Source organism: Canis aureus, chromosome 15 (genome assembly GCF_053574225.1).
Source record: "Canis aureus isolate CA01 chromosome 15, VMU_Caureus_v.1.0, whole genome shotgun sequence".
Taxonomy (NCBI): Eukaryota; Metazoa; Chordata; class Mammalia; order Carnivora; family Canidae; genus Canis; species Canis aureus.
Window position 1 is genome coordinate 40,595,649 of NC_135625.1, and position 27,427 is coordinate 40,623,075.

The following is a 27,427-nucleotide window of genomic DNA, read 5'->3' on the forward strand; positions in this document are numbered from 1 at the left end:
GAGGTGGATTTTTTCTCTGAGCTGTCTGCTTTAAAAAAATACCTAGTATGTATGTATGTGTATATATATATATATATATATATATATATATATATATTTCAGAATTTTCTCTTTTTGTCATTATACATTTCAAATTTGCTTTTCCTTTAGTACTCCGTTTTTAGCATATGGGTCCTTTCTAAGTTCATTCTCTTATTTATTTTTTATTTTATTTTATTTTTTAAAAGATTTATTTATTTATTTATGATAGACATAGGGAGAGAGAGAGAGGCAGAGTCACAGGAGGAGGGAGAAGCAGGCTCCATGCCGGGAGCCCGACGCGGAACTCGATCCCGGGACTCCAGGATCGCGCCCTGGGCCAAAGAGGCGCTAAACCGCTGAGCCTCCCAGGGATCCCCTCATTCTCTTATTTTTTAAATCAAGAGAAACTTTCCTATTATTTTCCCTTTAAGTAGTTCCTTCTAACTATTTTAATTTTTCTCTCTTTCTGGAAATGCTATTTGGATAATGACAGTTCTACTTCTATTCTCCTATCTCAATTTTATTTTTGTATTTTCTATTTTTTTATTCTTTCCTGGGAGAGTTTGTCAAACTGATACTATAAGTTGCTAATTCATTAAGTAGTATATATCCATCCTGCTATTATTCCATCTATTGTGACTTTATTGTCCACTTGGTTCTTTTTAAGATTATTTGTTACTGTTATATTCTGTAAATAAATTCCTTTAGTTTTTGGAACAGTCAATTTCAAAGTGAATTTATAAATATGTCTTTGACATTTATTAAAGAACAGTTATAGCTAATGTGGGGTGTGGCTGTATTTTAATGTTTTTAATATGATGTGGGCTACGATCTGTGAAGGAAGGAATGACTATAGACTTCAAAAAATCAAACTGTTTTTGGCCCTAATAAGGGCAGAATGCAGTAAGGTCTACTTAAAGTAGTAAAATCAGGGGCTGCAAGAAAACTAGTGTAGCAATAATTTGAGATATTAAAGATGATTGTTTGGAAGAGTCTATATTTGACAAGGGATTGTACTGGGGCTTCTGCATTCAACAGCTGTCCCATAATGGCTTATGGAACCAACTTATCTTGATAAAAGTCACAGTGTTTGCAACAGTTTTTTGCAAATATAAGCATTTTGCCTGTTTGGATCATATGTAAATGTAATAGGAGGAGATTTTTTTGCCATCAGTAACTTGAGCATTTTTATCTTTGTTCTTTCTCACTGAAACAAGAAATGACTTCAAAAACCGTTGGTCTAAGTACAAGATATAAACGAACGCCTCGCCAGGAACCACCCTAATCTGAGAATTGAAAATTTCTCAATCTTTCCTTTCTTAACAAAAAGCTGAATGTGTGTGGGTGTCTTTGCTTTAGCGGTCCCTGGTCTGCCCGCTGGGGCATGGTACCGAGCTAAGCCACCCCAGGGGCAGCGGAGCGAGCTGAGAGCCCTCTGCCTCCCCGCCGTGCCCCCTGCAGCGCTCAGCCGCCCTGCGCGAGCTGCGCCTCCACCTTCCTCACGCCTCAACTGCTGTTACATGGCCAGCCGGGCTCCAAGACAGCAGAGCCATGTTCCTTCTTCTGGTCCTTCTCGTTCGACTTGGAGAGCTGCACGCAGGCCCCAGTAAGTCCAGATACTTCTTACTCCTTGCCATCCTGGCTTTTGGCGGTGTGTGTGTGTGGGGGGGGTGGGGGGAGTGGGGGACGGAATGTGTTCTCTTAGGGGAACGTATTTATTGGTCCAGGCCCCAGGCCCAGACCTTATACCAGCCCCGAGCTCTCCCTACCCACTTTCTCCTTGGCCCTCGCTTTGGCATCTGTGGCCAAGAAAGTAGAGACAACCTCCAGGCAGAAAATCTTTTCACGTCTCCTGGTTGGTATTCTTGTCTGTAAAACGGACAAAGATGAAATAATGGGGTCTTTTCCACATACAAAATTCTGCTATTCTAGAAATAATTGCATCGTCATAAAGAAGCTGTTTGTCAGTGATTTCATGATTTGGTGACTGCTGTCCTCCACCTGCTCCACTGAAAATGCAGATCACTCTTATATTCAGTATCCTGTATTTTTCCCCTGCGAATGATCCCATTTTCTTTTTTAAAAAAGTTATTTATTTATTTATTCACGAGACACACAGAGATAGAGACAAGGAGGGAGAAGCAGGCTCCTCGCAGGAAGACCAGGGGGAGACTCAGTCCCCTGACCCAGGATCATGCCCTGAGCCAAAGGCAGATGCTCAACCACTGGGTCACGCAGGCGTCCCTGATCCCATTTTCTTGCTGTACTTGTGTTTCTCTTTTCCACACCTCTTTTACAATACCACAGTTTGTTTTTCAGTGTTACCTAGCCAAACTGTCAAACTGCCTAACTGGGAATGTCTCTCTGTCTCTCTCTCTCTCTGTATGTGTATTTGTCTATGTATAGAGATTGAGAGAGAGAATAAAAACTTAATATATTGACAAGGGCCAAGAAATATGTGGATAGGAATGACCAGACCAGAAGCACAGTGGAAAGGAAGAGTAGATCCATAGATAATATAAAAAAAATTTGGTAATGTACAGAAATAAATGCGGGATTGGAATTAGAAGTGGATAATATAGGATTGTAGGTATCAAAATAACTTTGCTTATTTTTATTTTAGATCCTCATAAAACATTTCTGCAGACCACAGTTCCTGAGAAGATTTCATCATTTGATGCAAAAAGAAATCCAGAAAATAATGTAATTGAAAAATATTTTTATATCTTAAATTGTATTAAGTTGCCTTTAATATCAAGACCAAAGTTGCTGAATAGAGGCAGGAACAGAATACTTGGGAGGCAGAGCTGACAGCTGGAACTGGATTTACAACAATGAGAATTTTGAAGTGTATGAATGTGTGTGACTCCGTATGTATGTGTTTCTTGGAGGATAAAGGTAAGGTGGGTAAGGTGAGTCAGGGTCAGATACTATCTTTCTTTAAAACTTTGATAACTTGTTCACCATAGATTTTTGGGGGGCACTAATTTTGATTGTTTGAAATATTGCATTCAAATAGTATTTCTTTTTTGATCATTGACTTTTCTGGTCCTCTTGTCCTAGCCCTGGTGATTTCCTTCAGCTACTTGCCTCAGCTTTCAGAACCAGTGAGGAGCTGAAAGGTGATTCGGTAATTAGCTTACAGAGGAGCCTGGGTATTAGTACATATTTCTTCACTAATTCCCCAGGAAAATCTACTTCTCACGTGGTTCCTTCTACTATAGGATAATCTAATGCTAGTCATAATCGTGGGTGGTCTCCTAATTAACTTTTATATTTGTCATGGTTTTTAAAAACCTTCCTTCTGTGTTTTACATAAGGATGCACTGTTTTACATAAGGATTTCCTTCTCCTTTTACCCCTAGCCCTCCCCATGTACTATTTCTTTACATTTTCTTCCTGTAGTAGCTGGATTTTATTCACTATCCACTCCCCAGGCCTCACCCACCACCCATCAAGTGAATTCTTAGTCATGCAAAGTAGATGAGTGCTACTCCAGCTTTTTTTTCTGATCAGAAAGAAGGGCTCCATTGGACTTCTTGTTTACTTTCTTTTTCCTGAAATGAATAATACCAACCCTCTCTCTTTATTCTTTATCACGGAACAGATGATCTTTGAGTTTACCACTTGTCCAATCTCTAGCATTTTTTAAAAGTCATTTAATAATATGAAAGTTCAATTTCTTTTAACAATAAAAATTTTCAAAGCTGCCTTTTAATATTTTTGCAACAGAAAATTATTCTTAATGTGGGGTGTGATGTATTTAATGTATTCAGTATATTATGAGATAAGACCTGCAAAAGTAAGAAGGCCTAGGATGCAACATGGAAACCTCCCAGATTTAAGAAATAAGAACATGGGTACCCAATTAATTTTGAATTTTTTCTAATTGCCTATGCATAGGTACATAAAGATAAAAAAAGTATTGCATGGTGCATAATAAATAATTTTAAATACTAAAAATTATTTGTTGTTCATCTGAAACAAAATGTATTGTTGACTAAGAAAACAGGTGGAGGGAAGCCCTAGTGGCACAATGGTTTAGCGCTGCCTGCAGCCCGGGGTATGATCCTGGAGACCTGGGATCAAGTCCCAATCAGGCCCCCTGCTTGGAGCCTGCTTCTTTCTCTGTCTGTGTCTCTGCCTCTCTCTCTCTCTCTCTGTATCTCTGTGAATAAATAAATAAAATAAAATAAAATAAAATAAAAAAGAAAACAGGTGGAATTGAAAAAAAGGAAAGCATTTATTTAGAATCTCAAAATTGCAATTTAGGAAGCACAGATTTAGCAACCCAAATTATATCCCCCTAGGAAACAAAAACAAAGAGTTTTTAAGACAAAAAGGAGTGACTGTATATATTTTTGACAAAGAATTTTGATTAGTGTTGGTGGCAGAAAACTAATCTTGGCTGAATATAATTGGTTGCTAAGACATTTCCTTAATGGCTTTCTGGATCCATTTTAAGACCCCTTGACATGTGACTCCATTTCATTTCACCTTTCACAGGAACTAAATTATGTACCTCTTTCCTGAATTATATTTCCATGATGATTTGACTTGCCTTAATAGTTCCTTGTTTTACAGAATTTGCTTATAAAACTACTTGCAATTATTCCATTTATATTGTAATATAATTTGTACAGTGGTCACATATAATTTATTTCATTATATTTCCTAATGAACATTTGGTGGTAAAAAAAAAAACACAAGACATTAACATTGTGAAGTTAACAACTCTCATCATTATTCTTCTTAGCTTGCTTTTGCATTTTTCACTATCATGTTGTATCTCTTGACAACCTTTTAAAATGTTGTTCATTGACAAAACCAGAATATTATCACCAAATTTTATTCTCTTGCTCTTCAGCACTACTTCTTCCCATGCTGGAAAACTGTTTAGTAACATCCAGATAAAAGAACTGAATTCTTCAAGGTATTAAAACTATTTCAAAAGATAGAGCAAGTATCCACTTCAAGTTGGAATTTCTCTTCCTTTTCGTAAGAAATGTTTTCCCCTTTAAGAACAGGCTTGACGTAAGACAGATACATTTTGAGGACAGGGCTTACTTCTTCCTTCCACACATTCCATTTTAATGCAATCAACTACTTCAGTAACATTCTTTGCTCTTCTTCCAGTTTGCGAAATCCTATTGCTAAAGAGGTAACTTTGAGGGATCCCTGGGTGTGGACACGCTAAACCGCTGAGGGCATGATCCTAGAGTCCTGGGATCAAATCCCACATTAGGCTGTCTGCATGGAGCCTGCTTCTCCCTCTGCCTATGTCTCTTGACTCTCTCTCTCTGTGTCTCTCACGAATAAATATATAAAAATCTTAAAAAAAAGAGGTAACTTTGAAAAATAAATAAGTAGGCCTCATTCAAATGAGAGATTATTGAAAAAGTCAGCAAGAATACTTTGGGCCTTGTTTTAGAATTAAAGCATTATTTCAGTGCTTCAAATAAACAGAGGATTCTTTCAATTGCATTTGTTCAAGAGAGTCAACAGATTTGGTGAATGCAAGAGAATTGAAGAATACTGAACATCAGCCAAATCATAAAAATCTTTTAATCACTTACTTCAAACAGCATAGATGATGAAGCAAGAGAATAATATTTTGACCATAACCTTACTGTCCAGGCAAAGGATAACAGGTGCTCTTTGAACAACATTAGGCAGCATATGGCAAGGATAGCCAACACCTTCTTGGAATCATTCATGCTTTACTTCAGTTTCTTTTCTTTTTTTGATGTTTACAGCAGCTTTACTTTTAACAGCTCAAAACTGGAAACAACCCAAAAGTCCATCCTTAGTGAATAGATAAACAAATTATGGCATATCCACAAAAGAGAATACCACTTATGAAAAAAAGAAATAAACTTATATGTACAAAAGCATAGATTAATCTCAATATATTTTTTGCTGGATATAAACTCATGGTTAAATATCATTTTTTCAGCACTTTGAAGATGTTATTCCATTGCCTGCTGGTGTTCATTCTTTCTGTGTGAGACTTAGGCATGCTTTATTTAAAAATATTTTGAAAGTAATGTGCCGTTTCTCTCTTGTGGCTGTTTAAATATGTGCTTTTTCTTTTTGTTTTAGTTGCTTGAGTATGATATGCCTAGCTTTGTTTTCTTTGTATTTTATCTGTTTTAGATTAATAGAGTATTTGAGAGTATAGGTTAACATCTTTCATAAGTTTTAGAAAATCTCAGGAATTAATTCCTCAAATCTGTTTCTTTCCTAGTCTCTTATCTTTATCTTTCTTCTGTTTTTCTTGGACTATAATTACATTAATGTTAGACATTAAAAAAAAAAGATTTACTTATTTATTCATGAGAGACACAGAGAGAGACAGAGGGGCAGAGACATAGACAGAGGGAGAAGCAGACTCCTTGCAGGAGCCTGATGTGGGACTTGATCCTGAATCCCGGGATCATGACCTGAGCCGAAGGCAGCTGCCCAACCACTGAGCCACCCAGGCATCCCCAGTGTTAGACATTTTTAATGAGTCACACTTCTTTTATTTTCTTCTTGGTATTTTTTTCTCTGTGCTTCAATCTGAATATTTTCTACTGATCTGTCTTCCTATTCACCAATTCTATCTTCTTCACCATCTGATCTCTCAAACCCTAGCTATTGAATTTTTAATAGCAAGTATTGCAATTTTTCTGTTCTAAAATTTAAATTTATTTATTATATATTCTACCCTTCTGATCTGAAATTCTCTCCTATTTTTCTCATATTTTTCATCATATGTGTTTAATAATAAGGTATTTCTAGAGGGCACAATTCTCAGGATCCTCACCAGATCCCACTTACGTACTTACTTCTAGAGTGCCATTCGAATGACTCTTTTCAGAACATTTACCTGTTGCAAAGAATCATGTTCTACTATAATACAAAGTTAAGGAACTGAAAACTTTTAAGTGGCTATTTCTATTGTTAAAATAATTTTTTAAAATTAGCCAAATAAATAATTTAGTGACTCTTATATTTTCTGTCATCTTCTGTTCTCTAGTCATGTCTCTGCTCCTGCTCTATCCTCTCCTACATTCTATCCAAGAGGAGTTTCATTGCTTATGTGGATAAGCAAAATGCAATGGTACTTATTATTTTATATTGCTAGAAGTGTAGTGCATTTCTTGTAGTGCTATATTTTAGGAGTATCTCTTTCATGGAGCAGGGTAGTTTACTTTTTGGAAGGTCTGGGAGTAAACAAGTGACAAGTTATTTAGAGTAAGGTGGGTTTCTTTGATAGTTTGCCTTAGGCATGGTGAAGAGTGGTATGTGTCTAAGCCAAAAGGTTGCTAAATCATCAGGCAAACTTCTTCCTCAGAAATGTTAGTTAGAGTGAGTAATAGGCCTGTGGGGACTACTACCTAGTTTTCAATTTAGAATTCTGAGGCTTTGAGTATCACAAAGGAAGGGAAGCATATATAATGGTTTTATATAATTATTAATATTGTAAATATCCTTAAAGCATAACTCAGAAATGATACTATTTAGCATATATTATTTTCAAGTATTATTACTAATTTTTCTTGGATACTCATGTTACAGATTGCTTATGTCATTACGATAAAAGGAAAACCATATTTTGTCCATCTCAAAAAGCAGTAAGTAACTATTTTATTCTTTGGTTTCTTGATTTTTAAAAATAGGTATGAATAGAATCATTTCAATTCAAATGTGTATTTGATATCTATATACATGTGATACTTATTGTATGTTGATTTCTGGGTAAAATCATAGGCATATAAAGGTAAAACATGGTCCACAGTGAAAGAATTTATATATTCAGACAAATTAACAGAGAAAGGGAGAATTTTATTATAATATGGTAATATAATAACTATGTAGTTTGCATTCTTTGGGAATCATGGAAGATTTTTTCTAAAGAGGTAAAAGATAACTTGTATCTTGAGAGAAGATACCTTGTGAGCTCTGTAAAGAAATGAAGTAATGGGATGCCTGGGTGGCTCAGCAGTTGAGCATTTACCTTCAGCTCAGAGCATGATCCCGGGGTCTGGGATCCAGTTCCGCATTGGGCTCCTTGCAGGAAGCCTGCTTCTACTTCTGTCTGTGTCTCTGCCTCCCTTTCTCTGTGGCTCTCATGAATAAATTAAATATTAAAAAAAAAGAAAAAAGAAATAATATAGGGGGACATTCTGTTTAGAGGAAATTGTGTGCAAAACATGGAGGCATGAGACAGAGTGGATTCTGTGGTGTGCAAAAGTCCATGTGATTTACTAAAGGACATATTTCTGGAGGATAGAAGTAAAAGATTTTGGAAGGTACGCAGGAGCCAGGTTGTATATAGATCTATAATGCCATGATAAGGATATTGGAAGCCAAAAATGTTTTTAACTATGTACTTTATAATCCCATTGAGATTGTTTTTTTTTAAGGAAGTTGTTTTTTTAAGGAAGCAAAAGTTGAGATAAGGTGTCTAATTATGTGGTTATATAGTAGCTTAGGGGAGTGATGATGGTGTTGTTTTTTTAAGGAAGCAAAAGATGAAATAAGGTGTCTAATTATGTGGTTATATAGTAGCTTAGGGGAGTTGTTTTTTTAAGGAAGCAAAAGTTGAGATAAGGTGTCTAATTATGTAGTTATATAGTAGCTTAGGGGAGTGATGATTGTGGCTTGAGCTATGGCATTGGTCACAGTACTGGAAAGAAAAATTCAATAGACCTCAAAGGTGGATTTGTTAGAGTGATTGAGAAACAGTGAGGCATCTTGGATAATTTAGTTGTTGCTTAAGAAAATGGGTAGGTTATAGTTATTTAAATGATAAACAAGTGAGATTTATGTGTGAGGAAGGGATGAGTTTGGTCTGCAGTGCCTATAAGATATACAGGTGGGTTTTCCCCATTAAGTATATGAATATAGGAATTTGAATTTCTGGGGAGAGATTGTCATTAAGGATATAGATTTAGCAGTAATCAATCATTTGGCTGTAATATAAAAAAAGTGAGCTTATAGAGTGCTTATAAATAGACTAGTGACTAAAGAATGAATCCTGGGAAAGATCAATATTTCTGAGATAAATGTGAAAAAAAGAGCAGCCAACATGGAAGACCAAGCTGGAAGGGTCAGGAAGGTAGGAAGAGAAGCAGAACAATGATGTGTGATATGAGTGAAGTGACTAGACTGAGGGTGAGCATTTTCAAAATGATGTTAGAAATTCAAGGCAATGATTTTAAATTCCCATTTGGATCTGACATTCTGGTGGTTATGAATCTTTTCCAGAGTGGTTTCGGAGTGAATAAGAATTGACAAAGTGGAGAATCTATGTGTAGGGTGCTCTTTTGAGAGACACCATTGAGAAATGAAAATATATAAAGAATAGCTAGAGTAGGACACAAGGTCAAGGGAGAATTATTTGTGAAGATAATGATTTCATAATAAACTTTCAAATAGCATTAGGGTAAAAAAACAGTAGAGAGGAAGAGTTTAAAATTATAGGATTGAAAAAGTATATATCTTCAATATACAGCATAGATAGGATTTGTAGCACAAGTGTGTATAAGGATATGCTTTGAATAATAGAAGTAGTCATCCTCTGGAAATAATGAGGATGGGTACAGGTGATCTGAAACTGAAGTGATGTGGAGGTTATATGGAATGATTGGCAAGAGAGGTGTCAAGTTTCTGAATTGTTACTGAGGAGAATAAAGGAAAATTCTTATCACAGTTGTTGAGAACTTGGTACTTGGCTCAAATTAAAGAATATGAATTTGTAGTAATGACAAGAAAATCTTTTTAAATTCTGTTCTAACCCTAGTTTTTAAATTTAAGATAGGTTTAAAATCTAGAATCAGTGAGAAAGACAAAGATTTTAAAGTTCTATGCTGGAAATTGAAATCTATGTTATTTTACTATTTACCATTTCTAACTATTTGGATTGTTCATTAGCATGCAGGTTAGTTTTATGTTATTATAGTTCAAATGCTTCCCTCAGCACCTGATTTATTGTAAATGACAGAGAAGTATTTGGACAATAGACTACGCAAAGGTAATTGGCACCACCACTCCTCAGTAAAAGGATAATTTGTATTATAAAGAAAAATTTTGTCTATGTTTTGTGTCACAACTTGAGTATCTTTTGTGATTTTTGTCTAGATCATTTTTATCTTCAGTTTCTGTTGTTTACTTTTATGACAAAGATGACATCAAACATTCTAAATCTTTGTTAGCTCAGGTAAGAGGTAACTTCTTACAGATTTCTTACTTTGGATTATCTTTAAAAATGTAAATATTCTGGGGCAGCCCAGGTGGCTCAGCGGTTTAGTGCCGCCTTCAGCCCAGGGCGTGATCCTGCAGACCCAGGATCCTGTCCCATGTCAGGCTCCCTGCATGGAGCCTGCTTCTCCCTCTGCCTGTGTCTCTGCCTCTCTTTCTGTGTCTCTCATGAATAAATAAATAAATAAATAAATAAATAAATAAATATTTTAAAAAATGTAAATATTCTGAAATTTTCTAGAATATTATTTTACACATTCACTGAAATTGAATGACCTGGACTAGTTTTTATTTCTACCTGACAAAAGTTCATTGGGTAATTGCCCATACATGTTAAAGAACTAAGATAGATAAAGTAATAAATACAAACAACACAACTGGCATATCCATTTTAAAAGTAAGTTATCTGTTCTTGTGTATTTTTTTCAGATGGATTGCAGTTATCATGGATATGTTGCAGGTTTCCCAAATTCTCTTGTGTCACTCAACACTTGTTCAGGACTCAGGTTGTAGCCTATTTAAAGATATCCCATTTGCTGGTATTAGATCCTGCTAGTCCTGTTGATCCTTCGCTTATCTTTTCTAGTTCTATATCTACCTTTGTTATCTCAGTTACCTAAGGAGTGAAACAGAAGTACTGGTAAAATAGAATTGGTTACCTCAGGAGCATTTGTCCCTGATGAAAGGTTACTTGTTGATTCTAACAGGATCTGCTTCTTGAGGCTTTGAGCAGTCTTGAGTGTAAGGGGGTGTTGGTTGGTCTCTCTGTATTTCTTTAGGTTTTCTAGATTTTTTAATGTTTTTATTGATTTCTTAATTTTCTAGAATGGTTGACAATTGCAGAATGCCTAGATCTGACAGATATTTTGTCTCTGCTTCTGGTCGTTTTTAGGCAGGTAATACCATCAGCTAAGTCCACACAAAAAAATGACTTCTGGTATTAAGTGTTGGAAGACTGGGAGCTCAAAAAGAAGAAAAAAGCCTAAGACTAAGGAAGAGAGTGCTTATAGATGTGACAAGCTTGTTGAGAAAACCTATGCCTTAGGAAGGGGTCCTACCTGTTTAATCACACAGATCCATGGCACTAACATGCTTTCTTTAAGATAATAAAAATATTTCTCTTAGAATATTTGTAATATAAAACAATATGTATCCTTTGGTATTACTGGTCCAGTCCTGAGTTTAACACCTCAATGAATAAAGTAGAGAAACCAAGGTGACTTTAAATGTAAAAATATTCTTTTTGGCCAAAATTTCTCATTAGAATATCATAGTTTTGGTAGAATAATTTCAGACTTGTTTTGATTATTTTAATACTCAGGGGAACATTGCAGCTTAAAAACATCTCATATGGCATTGAACCAATGGAGGCCATATCAGGATTTGTGCACATGATTTATGAAGAAGAACTTGGTAACACTAATATACCTCTCTTAGGAGAAAATAGGAGTTACAGCTATGACAGTGCATATTATTATAACAAAGAAAGGTCACAAGTAAGTGTCGACTTTTTAATTTTAACTTATTTCCCATAATTTTGTGAAATGAAAAATACTTTCAGAGCAAAATTTGATGACTTGCAGATCTTAAGATTATTTTACTTTTTCATGAAGGCCTTCCATGACTTTTAAAATGGATAAAAAATAAAATTCTTCATTAAGTTTGTTATTAAAGTTTAGTAAGACTTAGGTAATTAATCTTGGAAATGTGAATATAGGATTCAAGAAACTAAAAAAAATTAATTTTCACATGTGGACATTTGGATAGGTAATGTAAATTACTCCTTTTCCTCAATTAGGCTGATAAATTAGTTGAAAATATCATGTGATCTAGATTTCTAAGTTAAGTTTTGTTTCAGGAGAGTTCAGAAATGAATACTATTAGTGTGGCCTACATGAGGTACATGTAAAACAAAGTGACAAATTCTTCTTCCATAAAGGCCTGTAAACTGCTATAATGTCATAAATAACATTCCAGACTCTAGTGAACTGCCATTGATTGTAAACTTCAGTAATATTTTTCTAAAATTTATTGTTTGCCAGAAGTAGTTTCCTAATAATTGGTAGCAGAAAATCTGCCTATATGGAAGACTACTGTGAAAATTATCACAAGGCAAGAAAGAAAAGATTTATGTTGTAAAGTTAATATTTCCCATTGCAGCTATTGCTAAAATCAACAAATATCTGGATTCTTATATAGCTTGAGATCTTATTGAACATTCTATTAACCACATACACTTTTTGGAATAGAATTTTCTGAATAGTACTTGGAATTTTGTAGATTGAAGCAGCTTTGTTATGTAATTAGTAGCACCATGTCTTTCAGTTTACCTCTCAATATAATTTCAAATAGAAGGTAAATTTTTGGAAATTCTTCAGGACTCATGTTGTGTGTTTTTCAGAGAACTGAATTTTTCAAGTTATACCCTCAAAATCTTGAAATGTATATTATTGTGGATAAAAATCTGGTAGGTCCTTTTTGTTATTTTAAAATGATTTTAAGCTTTGTCTTTAGCTTGATTTCAATAATGTAATAACATTTTTAAAACTATTTTTTGATAAATGTTTATTCTGCTTTTGCAATTAATAACTTCTTAAAAATTGTGCATAAGCCGAGTTTGTTAATTCATTTATTTTATGTACAGAATCTCTAATTGCTTTTGTTAAGTAAAGCATTTTTCATTTTTTAAAGCTTGTCAGTCATTTTTTTTTCAAGAGAACTACATCCTCAGTGAAACTCTCAACCCTCACATACAATAATATTTAACTGTTTTGGTTTAATTGAAAGAATAGTCTACAAAACCAATATGCTACTTCTAACTGAGGGGAAAAAACAATTTATCTCTTTTGTTCTCAGTTCTAGGTAAATGAAATAACAGAAAAAAAAATGAACAAAATTTTCATATTGAGGATTCATGATTATACTTCTGACCTTGTATGGGTTAAGGTATTTAGTTTGTATAACATAGGTAGTTAGGAGGTTCTAAGTTATGAGGCTACATTTATTCCAGGTTGGTAAGGTCCAAGGACACCTGTTGGAGACAAAGAATATTTCTCTCTGTAGAAATGAAACTTCAAGCAGGATTCCCACAGGTTATTATCAGCCATATGTGAGCTCAAAATTTATAAGAAAATTAGGTACCATAAACAAGGGTTAGCAAAACAAGAAATAATAGATTTAGATACAGAAAACCTTCAGATATTAAAATTTTAAGACAGAAGTTACAAAAATATTTCATTCCATGAGGGAGTCTGTTGATTCTAGAATAGGTGGATATGAAGCAGGAAAGCTGAGCTAAATATTGGCAGAGGTTACAGAAATTGAAGTAGAAGTAGAAAAGCAGAATTAAGCATAATCCACAAAAAGAAGTCAATAAAGGGAAAGAAAACCATTATAGAATAAACATTTGTTTCATAAATGTGGGACACATTTAAAAGCTAAGGTTAAGATAAATTTCAACGCAAACATGTAAGTAATTATATTAAGTGTAGAGAAACTAAGTATTGTAGTTAAAAACCAACGATAAAGATTAATTGGAAGCAAAGACAAAGATTATCATGCAAGACACATGTATGCACACATTCTGCCTGAAACCGACATATCTAAAATATGGTACATAATGAAAGTAAAAGACTGTAAAAATATATCATAAAAACAAAAATTCTAAAAAACTTGTTTAACTAGATTAATATCCGACAAAGTAGACTTCAAAATCAGCATAAGTTATCTATTACTACATAGAAAATCACTTCAAAATTTAGATGCTTAAACCAATAACCATTTATTTATTTGGTTGGGAACCCAGAGACCTTTTGGATCTATCAATCTCAAATCCTTTTAACTAATCTGGTACCTTTTATTGATACAGTTATCTTAAAACCTGTGGTCTTTCTTTTCTTTTAATAGGATTACTTTTTAGCCATTTTTTTTTCCTCACAGAGAAAATAATTCATTAAGATTTAAAGGCAGATAGGGATACACTTAAGCAATATCAACTACTTCATTTAAACACAATTTATATTGCTGTGTGGTTGCCAGTGTCAGGTATGAGGACTGATTATGGCCTTGGCGCTTGCTAAGCTTCCTTAGCAAGCTTCCCTGGTGCTCTTTCTTGAAACAGTCCACCAGTGAGGAATTACCCATTTCTCTAATTGTTTTCTAATGAATAAGTACAGAGTTTATTATGTTTCATAGTAAACTAGATTTAGCAGTTGTACATAGTTTGGAGTCAGATCTAGCATTGAATCCTAGTTTTCTTTATTCTTTTATTGTAATAAAAAGCACGTAACATTAAATTTACCATACTAACCATTTTTAAACGTATAGTTCAGTAGTGTTAAGTATATTCACATTGTTTAACAAATCTCTGAACCTTTTCATCCTGAAAATACTCTATGCTCATTAAACACTATCCCCAGCCCCCACCCTGCGCTCCCTCTTCCATCCTGAGCAAACACCTTTCTATTTTCTATTTCTATGATTTTGACTTCAAACACTCCATGATTTATATGAGTGGAATCATAGAGTATTTGAAGTTTTGTGACTGGCATATTTTGCTTTGCATAATGTCCTCAGGTTTAATTCATGTTGTAGCATGTGACAGAATTATCTTCCTTTTTAAGGCTGTGAATATCTCATTGCATGTTATATACCACATTTTCTTTACCCAGTCTTCTGTAATGTACGTTTGGGTTTCTTTTACCTTCAGACTAGTGTGAAAAATGCTGCAAGGAACATAAATATCTAAATACCTCTTTGAGATCTTGCTCTGAATTTTTTGGGTGTACACCCAGAAGCTAGATTGTTAGAAGATATGTTAATTCTATGTTTAATTTTTTTGAGTAACTGCCATACTTTTTCCATTATTAATATTTCTATTATTAAATAATTCTAAAATTGTTTTTTGTTGTTGAGTTATAGGATTTTTTTATATTCTAGATACTAACTTATCAGATATGTGGTTTGCAAATGTTTTCTTCTATTCTGTAGGTTAACTTTTCATTCTGTTGATTGTTTCCTTTGATGCATAAAAGTTAAGTTTAATGTAATCCCATTTGTTTATTTTTACTTTTGTTGTCTGTGTTTTTGGTGTCATATCCAAAAAATGATTGCCAAATCCAATGTCCTGAAGGTTTTCTTCTATGCTTTTTTCTAGGAGTTTTATCACTTTAGGTCTTACATTTTATTTATGCCTTTAATCAATTTTGAGTTTACTTTTGTATATGATTTAAAGGACCAGGGATCCCTGGGTGGTGCAACGGTATGGCGCCTGCCTTTGGCCCAGGGCGTGATCCTGGAGACCCGGGATCGAATCCCACGTCGGGCTCCCGGTGCATGGAGCCTGCTTCTCCCTCTGCCTGTGTCTCTGCCTCTCTCTCTCTCTGTGACTATCATAAATAAATAAATAAAAATTAAAAAAAAATAAAGGACCAAATTCACTCTTTTGGATGTAGAGATAGTTTTTCTAGTGCCATTTGTTGAAGCCACTTTCCATTTTCCACTGTGTATATTGGCACCTGTGTTGAAAATCATTTGGCCACATATACCCAGGGCTTTATTTCTGGATACTCTTTTCTATTTCATTCATCCATATATCTGTCTTTATGCCAGTACCTTATAGTTTTGATTACTGCTGCTTTGTAGTATGTCTTGAAATCAGGAAGTGAGATTTTTCTTTTAGGCTATTTTTAAAATCAGGAAGTAAGATTCTTCTTTTAGGCTATTTTTTCTATTTTTGCAAAATATGCCATTGGGATTTTGATAAGGATTGCAGTGCATTTGTAGATAGCTTCTTTGGGTAGTTTGGGCATTTTAACACAATGAAGTCTTCCAGTTCACGAGCATGAGACGTCTTTCCTTTTGTCTGCATGTTCTTTGATTCCCTTTAACCAATGTCTTTAGTTTTCATTGTGAAAGTCTTTCACCTCATAAGTTAAGTCTATTCTTAAGAATTTTATCCATTTTGATGCTATAGAAAAAGGGAGCATTTTCTTAATTCCTTTTTGTGATTGGTCATGTTAGTGTATAGAGACAACTGATTTTTAATGTTGATTTTATATCCTGTAACTGCTGAAATTGTTTCCTAACTCCAACATTTTTTTTTTTGTGGAATCTGTAGGATTCTCTACATATAAAATCATATTAATGAACAGAGATGATTTTACTTCTTTATTTCTCTTTTGAATGCCTTTTTTTTCTTTTTCTTTTCTAAATCCTATAGTTAGGACATCTAATACTATGTTGAATAGTGTGGGAGGGTAGGCATGGTCGCCTTTTTCCTGTTCTTAGAAAAAAATTATTCAGTCTTTACTATTAAGTGTGATAATAGCTGTAATGATATATGGCTTTTATCATGTTGAGGTACTTCTATTACTAGTGTGTTAGATGTTTTTGTGATGAAATAGTGCTGAATTTTGTCACTTTTTTGACATCAAATGATCAAGTGGGTTTTTTTTTGTCCGTTTTATTAATATGTGGTATTACATTGATTTTTTAATATGTTAAATCAATCTTATGTTTCAGGTATAAATCCCACTTTGTCATTATTTATGATCCTTTTAATGAACTATTGTCAAATTCATTTTACTAGCATTTTATTAATGATTTTTGCATTAATATTCACCAAGGATAATTGACTTCTATTTTTCTTGTAGTGTCTTTACCTGGCTTTGCTGGTATCAGGATAATGCTGACCTCATAGAATGAGTTTGGAAATGTTTTTCTCTTCTACAATTCTTAGAAAGAGCTGGGGTGGGGGGCAGTTAGTGTTAGTTTTTATTTAAATGTTTGGTAGAATTCTCTAGTGAATTTTTTAAAAAAAGATTTTATTTATTTATTCATGAGAGACACACAGAGAGAGGCAGAGACATAGGCAGAGGGAGAAGCAGGCTCCTCACAGGGAGGCCAATGCAGACTCAATCCTAGAACCCCGGGATCACGACCTGAGCCAAAGGCAGACATTCAATCACTGAGCCACCCAGGTGCCCCTCTCCAGTGAATACATTTGGTCCTGAGCTTTTCTTTATTGAGAAGTTTTTGATTACTGATCCAATATCCCTACTCTTTGTCTGGTCATATTTTTTTTATTTCTTTGTGATTCAGTCTTGATATAAATTTGGTCTTGGTAGGAATTTATCTTTTTCTTATAGGCTATCCAATTTGTTAGCATATAATTATTCTTAGTGGTCTTATAATCCTTTTTATTTCTATGACATCAGTTGTAATGTCTGCTCTTCATTTCTGTTTTATTTATCTGTGCTTTTTAAAAATTATTAATTCAAAAAACCAACTCCTGTTTTCATTAATTTTAAAAATTGTTTTTCTATTCTTTCATTTTTCTCTCTTTTATTCTTTATTATTTCCTTCCTTCTGTTAACTTTTAGTTTCATATCTTCCTCAACTTACCATGGTGTAAACCTATTATAAGTTGGAAATAAAAGTAAAAAACGCACCTAATACAACTAATCTACCAAACATCATTACTTTTCTAGACTACCTTAAACATGTCAGAACACTTCCATTAGCCTACAGTGAGCAAAATCATAAAGTGTCTAATATCTCATGTAATATATTGAATATTGTACTGAAAGTGTAAAAGAGAATGATTGTATAGGTAAAATTTTCTCCCAGGAAAAGATCCACATTCAATCAAAGTATGGTTTCTACTGAATGTGCATCACTCTTGTATCGTTGTAAAGTAGAAAAATTGTTAATCAATCTGCCACAAGTTGGCAATCATCTGTAGTTTGTTTTTATGTTTTGGAGTTCCTTGAGGTAAAAAGTTAGGTTGTTAATTTGAGAACTTTATTATTTTTTTTATAAATTTATTTTTTATTGGGTTCGATTTGTCAACATATAGAATAACACCCAGTGCTCATCCCGTCAAGTGCCCCCCTCAGTGCCCGTCACCCAGTCACCCCCACCCCCCGCCCACCTCCCCTTCCACCACCCCTAGTTCATTTCCCAGAGTTAGGAGTCATTCATGTTCTGTCTCCCTTTCTGATATTTCCCACTTATTTTTTCTCCCTTTCCCTTTATTTCCTCTCACTACTTTTTATATTCCCCAAATGAATGAGACCATATAATGTTTGTCCTTCTCTGATTGACTTATTTCACTCATAATACCCTCTTGCTTCCATGTGGATGGAACTGGAGGGTATTATGCTGAGTGAAATAAGTCAATCAGAGGAGAACTTGGTTATTTTTTTAATGTAAGCACTTTCTCTATAAGCATCCATATTAGTACTGTTTTCACTGCATCCCATTATTTTGGAATGTTGTATTTTGCTTTCATTTACCTCCAGATATTTTCTCAGTCCCTTGTGACTTCTTCTTTAACCCATTGGTTATTTATTATTATTATTTTTAACCCATTGGTTATTTAAGATTGAGTTAACTTCCACATATTTGTGGGTTTTCCTGTTTTCCTTCTATTTCTAGTTTCATTTTATTGTGGTCAGAGAAGATACTTGGTATCGTATCAGTCTTCTTATATTTGTTAAGACTGTTTTATGGCCTAACATGTATTTGTACTGCAGATTGTTCCATGTGTCCTTTAGAAGAATGTATATGCTGCTGTTGAGCATTCTGTATATGTCTGTCAATTGGTTTATAGTATATTTAAATCTGTTTCCTTATTGATTTAAGTCTGGTTGTTCTAGCTATAACTTGATCATGGCAAATGAATTTTAATGTGCTGCTGAATAGCTGAATTTGCTAGTATTTTATTGACAATTTTCCATCAATACTCAACAGGAATGTTGATGTGTACTTTTCTTATAGGGCCCTTATTTGGCTTTGCTATCAGGGTAATGCAGGCTTCATAAAATGAATTTGAGATTGTTCCAACATCTTTGATTTTGTTTTTGGCAGAGTTTGAGAAGAATTGGTGTTAATTCTTCTATTTGGTAAAATTCACCAGTGAGGTAATCTAGTCCTGAACTTTTCTTCACTGGGACATTTTTTAAAATTATTGATTCAATCTCCTTTTTGTTATTGCTCTACTCAGATATTTTATTTCTTCCTGATTAAGTCTTTGTGGGTTGTATTTTTTTAATTGAAGTATAGTTGATATATAATGCTATATTAGTTTTAGGGGTATAATATAGAGATTGGACAATTATATACATAATGCATGCTCACCATGGTAAGTGTAGTTACCATCTGTCACTATACAAAGTTATTATAATATTATTGACTAAGGTCTCTATGCTGTGCTTTCCATCCCCATGTCTTATTTATTTTATAATGAGAATTTTATCTCTTAATCCCCTTCACATGTTTTGCCCATATACTTGACCCTCCTCCTTTCTGGCAACCACCAATATTGTTCTCTGTATTTGTGAGTCTGGTTCTGTTTTTTGTTTGTTTGGGTTTTTTAATTTTGTTTTTTGTTTTTTTTCTTTTTTGATTCCTCATATGAATGAAATCATGCAGTATTTGAAGTACTTGAAGTCTGGAATTGTGATGCATCAGCTTTCCTTTTCTTTTTCAAGATTGTTTTGGTTATTCAGTGTCTTTTGTGGTTCCATAAAATTTTGGGATTGTTTGTTCCAGCTCTGTGAAAAATGCTGTTGGTATTCTGATAGGGATTGCATTAAATGTATAGATTGCTTTGGGTAGTAGAGACATTTAAACAATATTTGTTCTTCCAATCCATGAACAAGGAATGTTTTTCCATTCTTTGTGTCCTCTTTAATATTTTTTTTCATAAGTGTTGTATAGTTTTCTCAGCATAGATCATTTCCCTCTTTGATTAGGTTTATTCCTAAGTATCTTATGCTTTTTTGGTGAAGTTGTAAATGGGATAAATTCTTTGACTTCTCTTTCTGCTGCTTCATTATTGGTGTATAGAAATGAAACAGATTTCTGTACATTGATTTTTTGTCCTGGGACTTTAGTGAATTTGCATATCAGTTCTAATAATTTTTTGGTGGAATCTTTTGGGTTTTCTACATAAAGTATTATGTTGTCTGCAAACAGTGAAAGTTTGACTTCTTTCTTGCCAGTTTGGATGCATTTCTTTTTATTGTCTGATCCCCGAGGCTAGAACTTCCAGTATTGTATTAAATAACAGTGGCAAATATGGACATCACTGTCTTATTCTTGACCACAGAGGGAAAACTCTCAGTTTTTTGACATTGAGGATATTAGCTGTGGCGTTTTTGTAGATGGCCTTTATGATATTGAAGTATGTTCATTATACCACTACTTTGTGGATGTTTTCATCAAGAATGGATGTTGTACTTTGTCAAATGTTTTTCTGCATCTATTGAGAGGATCATACGGTTCTTATCCTTTCTTTTACTAATTTGGTGTATCACATTAGTTTGTGAATATTGAACCAGCCCTGCAGTCCAGGAATAAATTGCACTTGACTGTGGTTAATGTATTTTTTTTAATGTACTGTTGGATTTGATTTGCTAGTATTTTGCTGAGAATTTTTGCATCCATGTTCATTAGGGACATTGGCCTGCAATTCTCTCCTTCAGTGGAGTCTTTGTCTGGTTTTAGAATCAGGGTAATGCTGACCTCATAGAATGAACTTGGAAGTTTTCCTTCCACATCTGTTATTTGGAATAGTTTGGGAAGAATAGGTATTAACTCAGGTTTATATGGTTTTTAGAATTCCTCTGTCAAGCCATCTGGTCCTGGACTTTTTGTTTATTGGGAGATTTTTCATTACTAATTTGATTTCTTTGCAAATTATCAGCCTGTTTGACTTTTCTGATTCTTTAGGTTCAGTTTTGGAGTTTCTGTGTTTCTAGGAATTTATCCATTTCTTTACAATTGCCTAATTTGTTGGCATATAATTTTTCATAATGTTCTCTTATAATTGTTTGTATTTCTGTGGTATTGGTTGTGATTTCTCCTCTCTCATTCATGATTTTATTTATTTGCATCCTCTCTCTCTCTCTCTCTCTCTCTCCATCTTTTGATAAGTCTAGCTAGGGGTTTATCAATTTTAATTTTTAATAATTTTAATATTTTTTTTCAAAGAACCAGTTTCTGGTTTCATTGATGTGTTCTACTCTATTTTGTTTGTTTCTTTTTTACTCTAAGCTTTAATATTTCCTTTCTCCTGCAGGCTTTAGTCTTCATTTTTTTGTTCTTTTTCTAGCTCCTTTAAGTGTCAGAATAGATTATGTATTTGAGATTTTTCTTGATTTTTTAGGTAGACTTGAATTGCTATATACTTCCCTCTTTGGACTGCCTTTGCTGCCTTCTAAAGGTTTTGGACCATTGCGCTTTCATTTTCCTTTGTTTCCATATATCTTTAAAATTTCTTCTTTAATTTCCTGGCTAATTCATTTATTCTTTAGTAGGATGTCCTTTAATGTCAATGTATTTGTGATCTTTCTGAACTTTTTCTTATGGTTAACTTCAAATTTCAGAGCATTGTGGTCTGAAAATATGCATGGGATCATCTCTATTTTTTGACCTCCTGAGGGCTGATTTATGTCCTAGTATGCTATCTACTCTGGAGAATGTACCATGTACACTGGTGAAGAATGTATATTCTGTTGTTTTAGGATGAAATGTTCTGAATATATGCGTTAAGTCCATCTGGTCCATTGTGTCATTCAAAACCTTTGTTTCCTTGTAGATTTTCGGCTTTGATAATCCGTCCATTGCTGTAAGTGGGATGTCAAAGTCCCCTACTATTATTGTGTTATTATCAATGAATTCCTTTATGTTTGTTATTATTTTATAGATATGGGTGCTCCTAAGTTAGAGGCATAAATATTTACAATTGTTAGATCTTCTTTTGGATAGACCTCTTTATTATGATGTTGTGGGCACTTCATCTCTTTTCATAGTCTTTGGTTTAAAATCTAGAGTGTCTTATATAAGACACTTATATAAGACATCATGAAACTATGATGGTTGTTCTCCTATTGTCTTACTTCACTTAGCATAATACCCTCCAGTTCCATCCATGTCGAAGTAAATGGTGGGTATTCATCCTTTCTGATAGCTGAGTGACATTCCACTGTATATAGAGAACACATCTTTATCCATTCATCTGTTGAAGGACACCATGGCTCCATCCACAGTTTGGCTATTGTGGACATTGCTGCTATAAACATTGGGGTGCAGGTGTCCTGTCATTTCACTACATCTGTATCTTTGGGGTAAATACCAACTAGTACAATTGATAGTTCATAGGGTAGCTCTGTTTTAACTTTTTGAGGAACCACCACACTGCTTTCCAGAGTGGCTGTACCAGTTTGCATTCCAACCAACAGTACAAGAGGGTTCCCCCTTCTCCACATCCTCTCCAACTTCTGTTGTTTCCTGTCTTGTTAATTTTCGCCATTCTCACTGGTGTGAAGTGGTATCTCATTGTGGTTTTGATTTGTATTTCCCTGAAGGCAAGTGATGCAGAGCATTTTCTCATGTGCTTGTTGGCCAAGTGTATGTCTTCTTTGCTGAAATGTCTGCTCATGTCTTTTGCCCATTTCATGATTGGATTTTTTGTTTCTTGGGTGTTGAGTTTAATAAGTTCTCTATAGATCTTGAATACTAGCACTTTATCTGATATGTCATTTGCAAATACCTTCTCCCATTCTGTCTTTTAGTTTTGTTGAGTGTTTCTTTTGCTGTGCAGAAGCTTTTTATTCTGATTAAGCCCCAGTAGTTCATTTCTGGCTTGTTTCCTTTCCCATCACAGATGTATCTTGCAAGAAGTTACTGTGGCCAAGTTCAAAAAGGTTGTTGCCTGTGTTCTTCTCTAGGATTTTGATGGATTCTTGTCTCACATAATTTATATCTTTCATCCATTTTGAGTTTATCTTTGTGTATTATGTAAGAGAGTGGTCTAGTTTCATTCTTCTACATGTGGCTATCCAATTTTCCCAACATCAGTTACTGAAGAGACTTTCTTTTTTTCCAGTGGATTTTCTTTCCTGCTTTGCCAAATATTAGTTGACCAAAGAGTTGAGTGCCCATTTCTGGGTTCTCTGTTCTGTTCCATTGGTCTAAGTGTCCGTTTATGTGCCAGTGCCATATATCTTGACAATCACAGTTTTGTAATACAGCTTGAAGTCAGGCATTGTGATACCCCTGACATTGGTTTTCTTTTTCAATATTTCCTGGCTATTCAGGGTCTTTTCTGATTTCATTCAAGTCTTAAGATGATTTGTTCCAACTCTGTGAAGAAAGTCCATGGTATTTTTTTAAGATTTTATTGATTTATTCATGAGACATAGAGAGAAAGAGAAAGGTAGAGACACAGGCAGAGGGAGAAGCAGTCTCCATTCAGGGAGCCTGATGTGGGACTCGATCCCAGGACTCCAGATTCACATCCTGGGATGAAGGCAGCGCTAAACAGCTGAGCCACCCAGGCTGCCCAGTCCATGGTATTTTGATAGGGATTGCATTTAATGTGTAAATTACCCTGGGTAGCATAGACATTTTCAAAGCATACCCTATTGTAGCATAGATATTTATTATTCCAATTGTGAGCATGGAATGTTATTCCATCTCTTTGTGTCTTAGTTTCTTTCAGAAGTGTTCTGTAGTTTTTAGGGTATGGATCCTTTACCTCTTTGGTAAGGTTTCTTCCCAGGTATCTTATGGTTTTGGGTGCAATTGTAAATGGGATTTATTCCTTAATTTCTCTTTCTTCAGTCCACTGTTAGTGTATAGTAGTGCCGCTGATTTCTGTGCATTGTTTTAGTACCTGCCACATTGCTGAATTGCTGTATGACTTCTAGCAATCTTAGGGTTGAATCTTTTGGATTTTCTATATACAGTGTCATGTCATCTGTGAAGAGGGAGAGTTTGACTTCTTTGCCAATTTGAATGCCTTTTATTTCTTTTTGTTGTCTGATTGCTGAGGCTAGGACTTCTGGGTCTTGAGAGGTTTTGATGACTGCCTCAATTTCCTCGCTAGTTATTGGTCTGTTCAGGTTTTCTATTTCTTCTTGTTCAAGTTTTGGTAATTTGTGGTTTTCCATAAATGCATCCCTTTCTTCTAGATTGCCTAATTTGTTGGCATATAGCTGTTTATAATACATCTTTAAAATTGTTTGTATTTCCTTGGTATTGGTTGTGATCTCTTTCATTCGTGCTTTTATTAATTTGAGTCTTTTTTTCTTTTCTTTTTAATAAGACTGGCTAGTGGCTTATCTATCCTACTAATTCTTTCAAGGAACCAGCTCCTGGTTTTATTAATCTATTCTAAAGTTCTTCTAGTCTCTATTTCATTGAGTTTTGCTCAAATCTTTGTTATCTCTCTTCTTCTGTTTGGTGTAGGTTTTACTTCCTGTTCCAGTTCCTTTAGGTGTGACATTAGCTTGTGTATTTGAATTTTTTCCAATTTTTTGAGGAAGGCTTGTATTGTGATGTATTTCCCTCTTAGAACCAGTTTTGCTGTGTCCGAGATTTTGAACGCTTCTATCTTAATTTTCATTAGTTTCTGTGAATCTTTTAATTTTTCTCTAATTTCCTGGTTGACCCATTCATCTTTTAGTAGGATGCTCTTTAACTTCCATGTGTTTGAGTTTCTTCCAAATTTCTTCTTGTGATTGAATTCTAGTTTCATTTTTTTTTTTGAATTCTAGTTTCAAAGCATTTTTGTCTGAAATTATGCAAGGGATTTCCCCAATCTTTTGCTATTGGTTGAGACCTGATTTATGACCTAGTATGTGGTCTATTCTGGAAAAAGTTCTAAGTGTACTTAAGATTGTGTATTCACTTGTGTTTGCATGGAAGGTTCTGTATATATCTGTCAAATCTATTTGGTCCAGTGTATCATTTAAGGCTTTGTTTCTTTGGTAATGTTCTGCTTAGAAGATCTGTCATTTATTGAAAGTGCCGTGTTGAAGTCTCCCACTATTAGTGTATTGTTATATAAGTATCTCTTTACTTTGGTTATTAATTGATTGATATACTTGGTGGCTCCCACATTAGAGGAATAAATATTCATGATTGTTAGGTCTTCTTGTTGGATAGACCCCTTAAGTATGATATAGTGTCCCTTTTCATCTCTTACCATAGTCTTTGGTGTAAACTTTAATTTTTCTGATATGAGGTTTGTTACTCCAGCTTTCTTTTGAGGACCATTTTAATGGTAAATGGTTCTCCACCCCTTCATTTTCAGCCCGGAGGTGTCCTTAGGTCTAAAATGAGTCTCTTGTAGACAGGATATAGATGGGTATTGCTTTTTTATCCAGTCCAATACCCTGCATCTTTTGATGGGATCATTTAGTCCATTCACGTTCAGAGTAATTATTGAAAGATATGAATTTAGCATCATCGTAATACCTATTCAATAGTCCCTGTTTTTGTAGATTATGTCTTTGGGCATCCCCTTTCTTTTACAGAGTCCCCCTTAATATTTCTTGCAGAGCTGGTTTGGTGATCACATATTCTTTCAGTTTCTACCAATCTTGAAGCTCTTTATCTCTCCATTCTGAATGAGAGCCTTGCTGGATAAAGTATTCTTGGCTGCATGTTCTTCTCATTTAGTACCCTGACCCTGAATATATCCTGCTAGCCCTTTCTGGCCTGCCAGGTCTCAGTGGAGAGCTGTTAATCTAATATTTCTCCCCATATAATTTAAGAATGTCTTTTCTTGCACTGCTTTAAGAATTTTCTCTTTATCTTTGAAATTTATAAGTTTTGCTATTAAGTGTCAAGGTGTTGAACGATTTTTATTGATATTTTTATGGGTCCTCTCTATCTATTGGATCTGAATGCCTGTTTCTTTCCCCATATTTGGGAAGTTCTCAGCTATGATGCTCAAATAAATTTTGTGGTCCTCTCTCTCTCTCTCTCAGCCTCTTCTGGAATCCCAATTAGACATATATTCTTCCTTTTCAAGTCAATTATTTTCCTAAGCCTTTCTTCATGGGCTCTTGTTTTTTTTTGTTTTTCCTCAGTTTCCTTTCCTTACCAACTTGTCTTCTGTGCTACTCACTCTCTCTTCCACCTCATTAACCCTAGCAGTTAGAACAACCAGTTTGGATTGCATCTCATTTAATCTATTTTTAATTTTGGCCTGATTAAATCTTAGTTCTGCAGTAACGAAATCTCTAAAGTCCTTTATGCTTTTTTTCCTGAGCCACCATTAGTTTTACAATTGTACTTTTGGATTGATTTTCTGACATCATATTTAAATCCAAATTCTGCAACTGTTGCAGAGAGAACCGTTTCTCATTCTTTGTCTTGTGGTGAGTTCTTCTTTCTTGTCATTTTGTCCAGTGCAGAGCGGCTGTATGAGTGGCCTGAAAGAATAATATCTATCACAATCTAAATAAAATACACCCTAGATGATTCTAAGAGGTCAGAGACCAGAAAATAAAAGAAAAAGAAAACAGTGCAAAATAAAGCAGAAGGACCACTAATGTAAAAAACAAATTTTAAAACAAAGTAGTGAAAATAAATAGCTGGTAAAATATTAAGTTGGGAAAGAGAAAAAATATTGGAAATTTTTAGTCTGATATAAAAATGATTTGTAATGGAAAAAGAAAAAGAAGAAGAGGGGGAAAGGGACCCTCTAGTTCTATATGCTATTTCTCTCAGTCCTAGAGCTTTCCAATGCTTCTTGGTCAGTAAATTTGCTCTTCCCTTGTTCTTTCAGCAGTTCTCCTAGGGTAGGAGCCTTCTGTGCTGATTCTCAGGTGTCTGTGCCTGGGTGGAGATGCCTGCCCTTTTCCACATACTGGGAGTGAGATGTTGATCCTGTGAGACCTTTGTTTTCTAGAAGCCCCACCTCCTCCAGGCACAAGGTGAAACAAAGAGGAAAAACAACAATGGTGGGGCCAGATTTCCAGCTTTGAAGTTGAGCTCCCCGTGAGTAACTAACTGTAGTCTCCCAGTCTGCACTGGCCTAAATGCTCTTGGGGTGCTGGTGCACTGATCTGCACAGCTTGGGGTGCCCAGTGGCAGGAGAGTCCTTGCTGTTCTGTGCCCTCCCTGCTTCCACCTGTCCCAGGGGGCACAAAGGATCCCCTGCTTTTTCCACTTGGGCACCCTGGGATCTGGGCCCTGTATCGCTGGACCTGTGCTCCCAGGGAGCTCCTCTCCTGAAGGGAATGTGGCACACACACCTCCATCTGAAGCCATGCTCTAGGCTACAGGGAGCTCTGGAGCCCCTGATCTAACTGACTGGGTTCTCACAAATGCCCTGGAGAGCTGTGGTGCTCCAGCC

At 34.9% G+C, this 27,427-nt stretch overlaps 1 protein-coding gene across 1 annotated transcript in view; it reads left to right on the forward strand.

Moving 5' to 3' along the window:
• Window positions 1-1,469: 1,469 nt before the first annotated feature.
• The window catches only part of LOC144284571 (disintegrin and metalloproteinase domain-containing protein 5-like), a 134,508-nt gene continuing 108,550 nt past the window's right edge, over window positions 1,470-27,427 (forward strand). Inside the window, exons 1-7 of the mRNA XM_077849251.1 lie at window positions 1,470-1,627; window positions 2,645-2,724; window positions 7,585-7,640; window positions 10,150-10,228; window positions 10,699-10,775; window positions 11,591-11,765; window positions 12,671-12,736. Coding sequence (XP_077705377.1) covers window positions 1,573-1,627; window positions 2,645-2,724; window positions 7,585-7,640; window positions 10,150-10,228; window positions 10,699-10,775; window positions 11,591-11,765; window positions 12,671-12,736 — 588 coding nt within the window. The 5' untranslated portion in view covers window positions 1,470-1,572. The remainder of the gene's footprint in view (window positions 1,628-2,644; window positions 2,725-7,584; window positions 7,641-10,149; window positions 10,229-10,698; window positions 10,776-11,590; window positions 11,766-12,670; window positions 12,737-27,427) is intronic.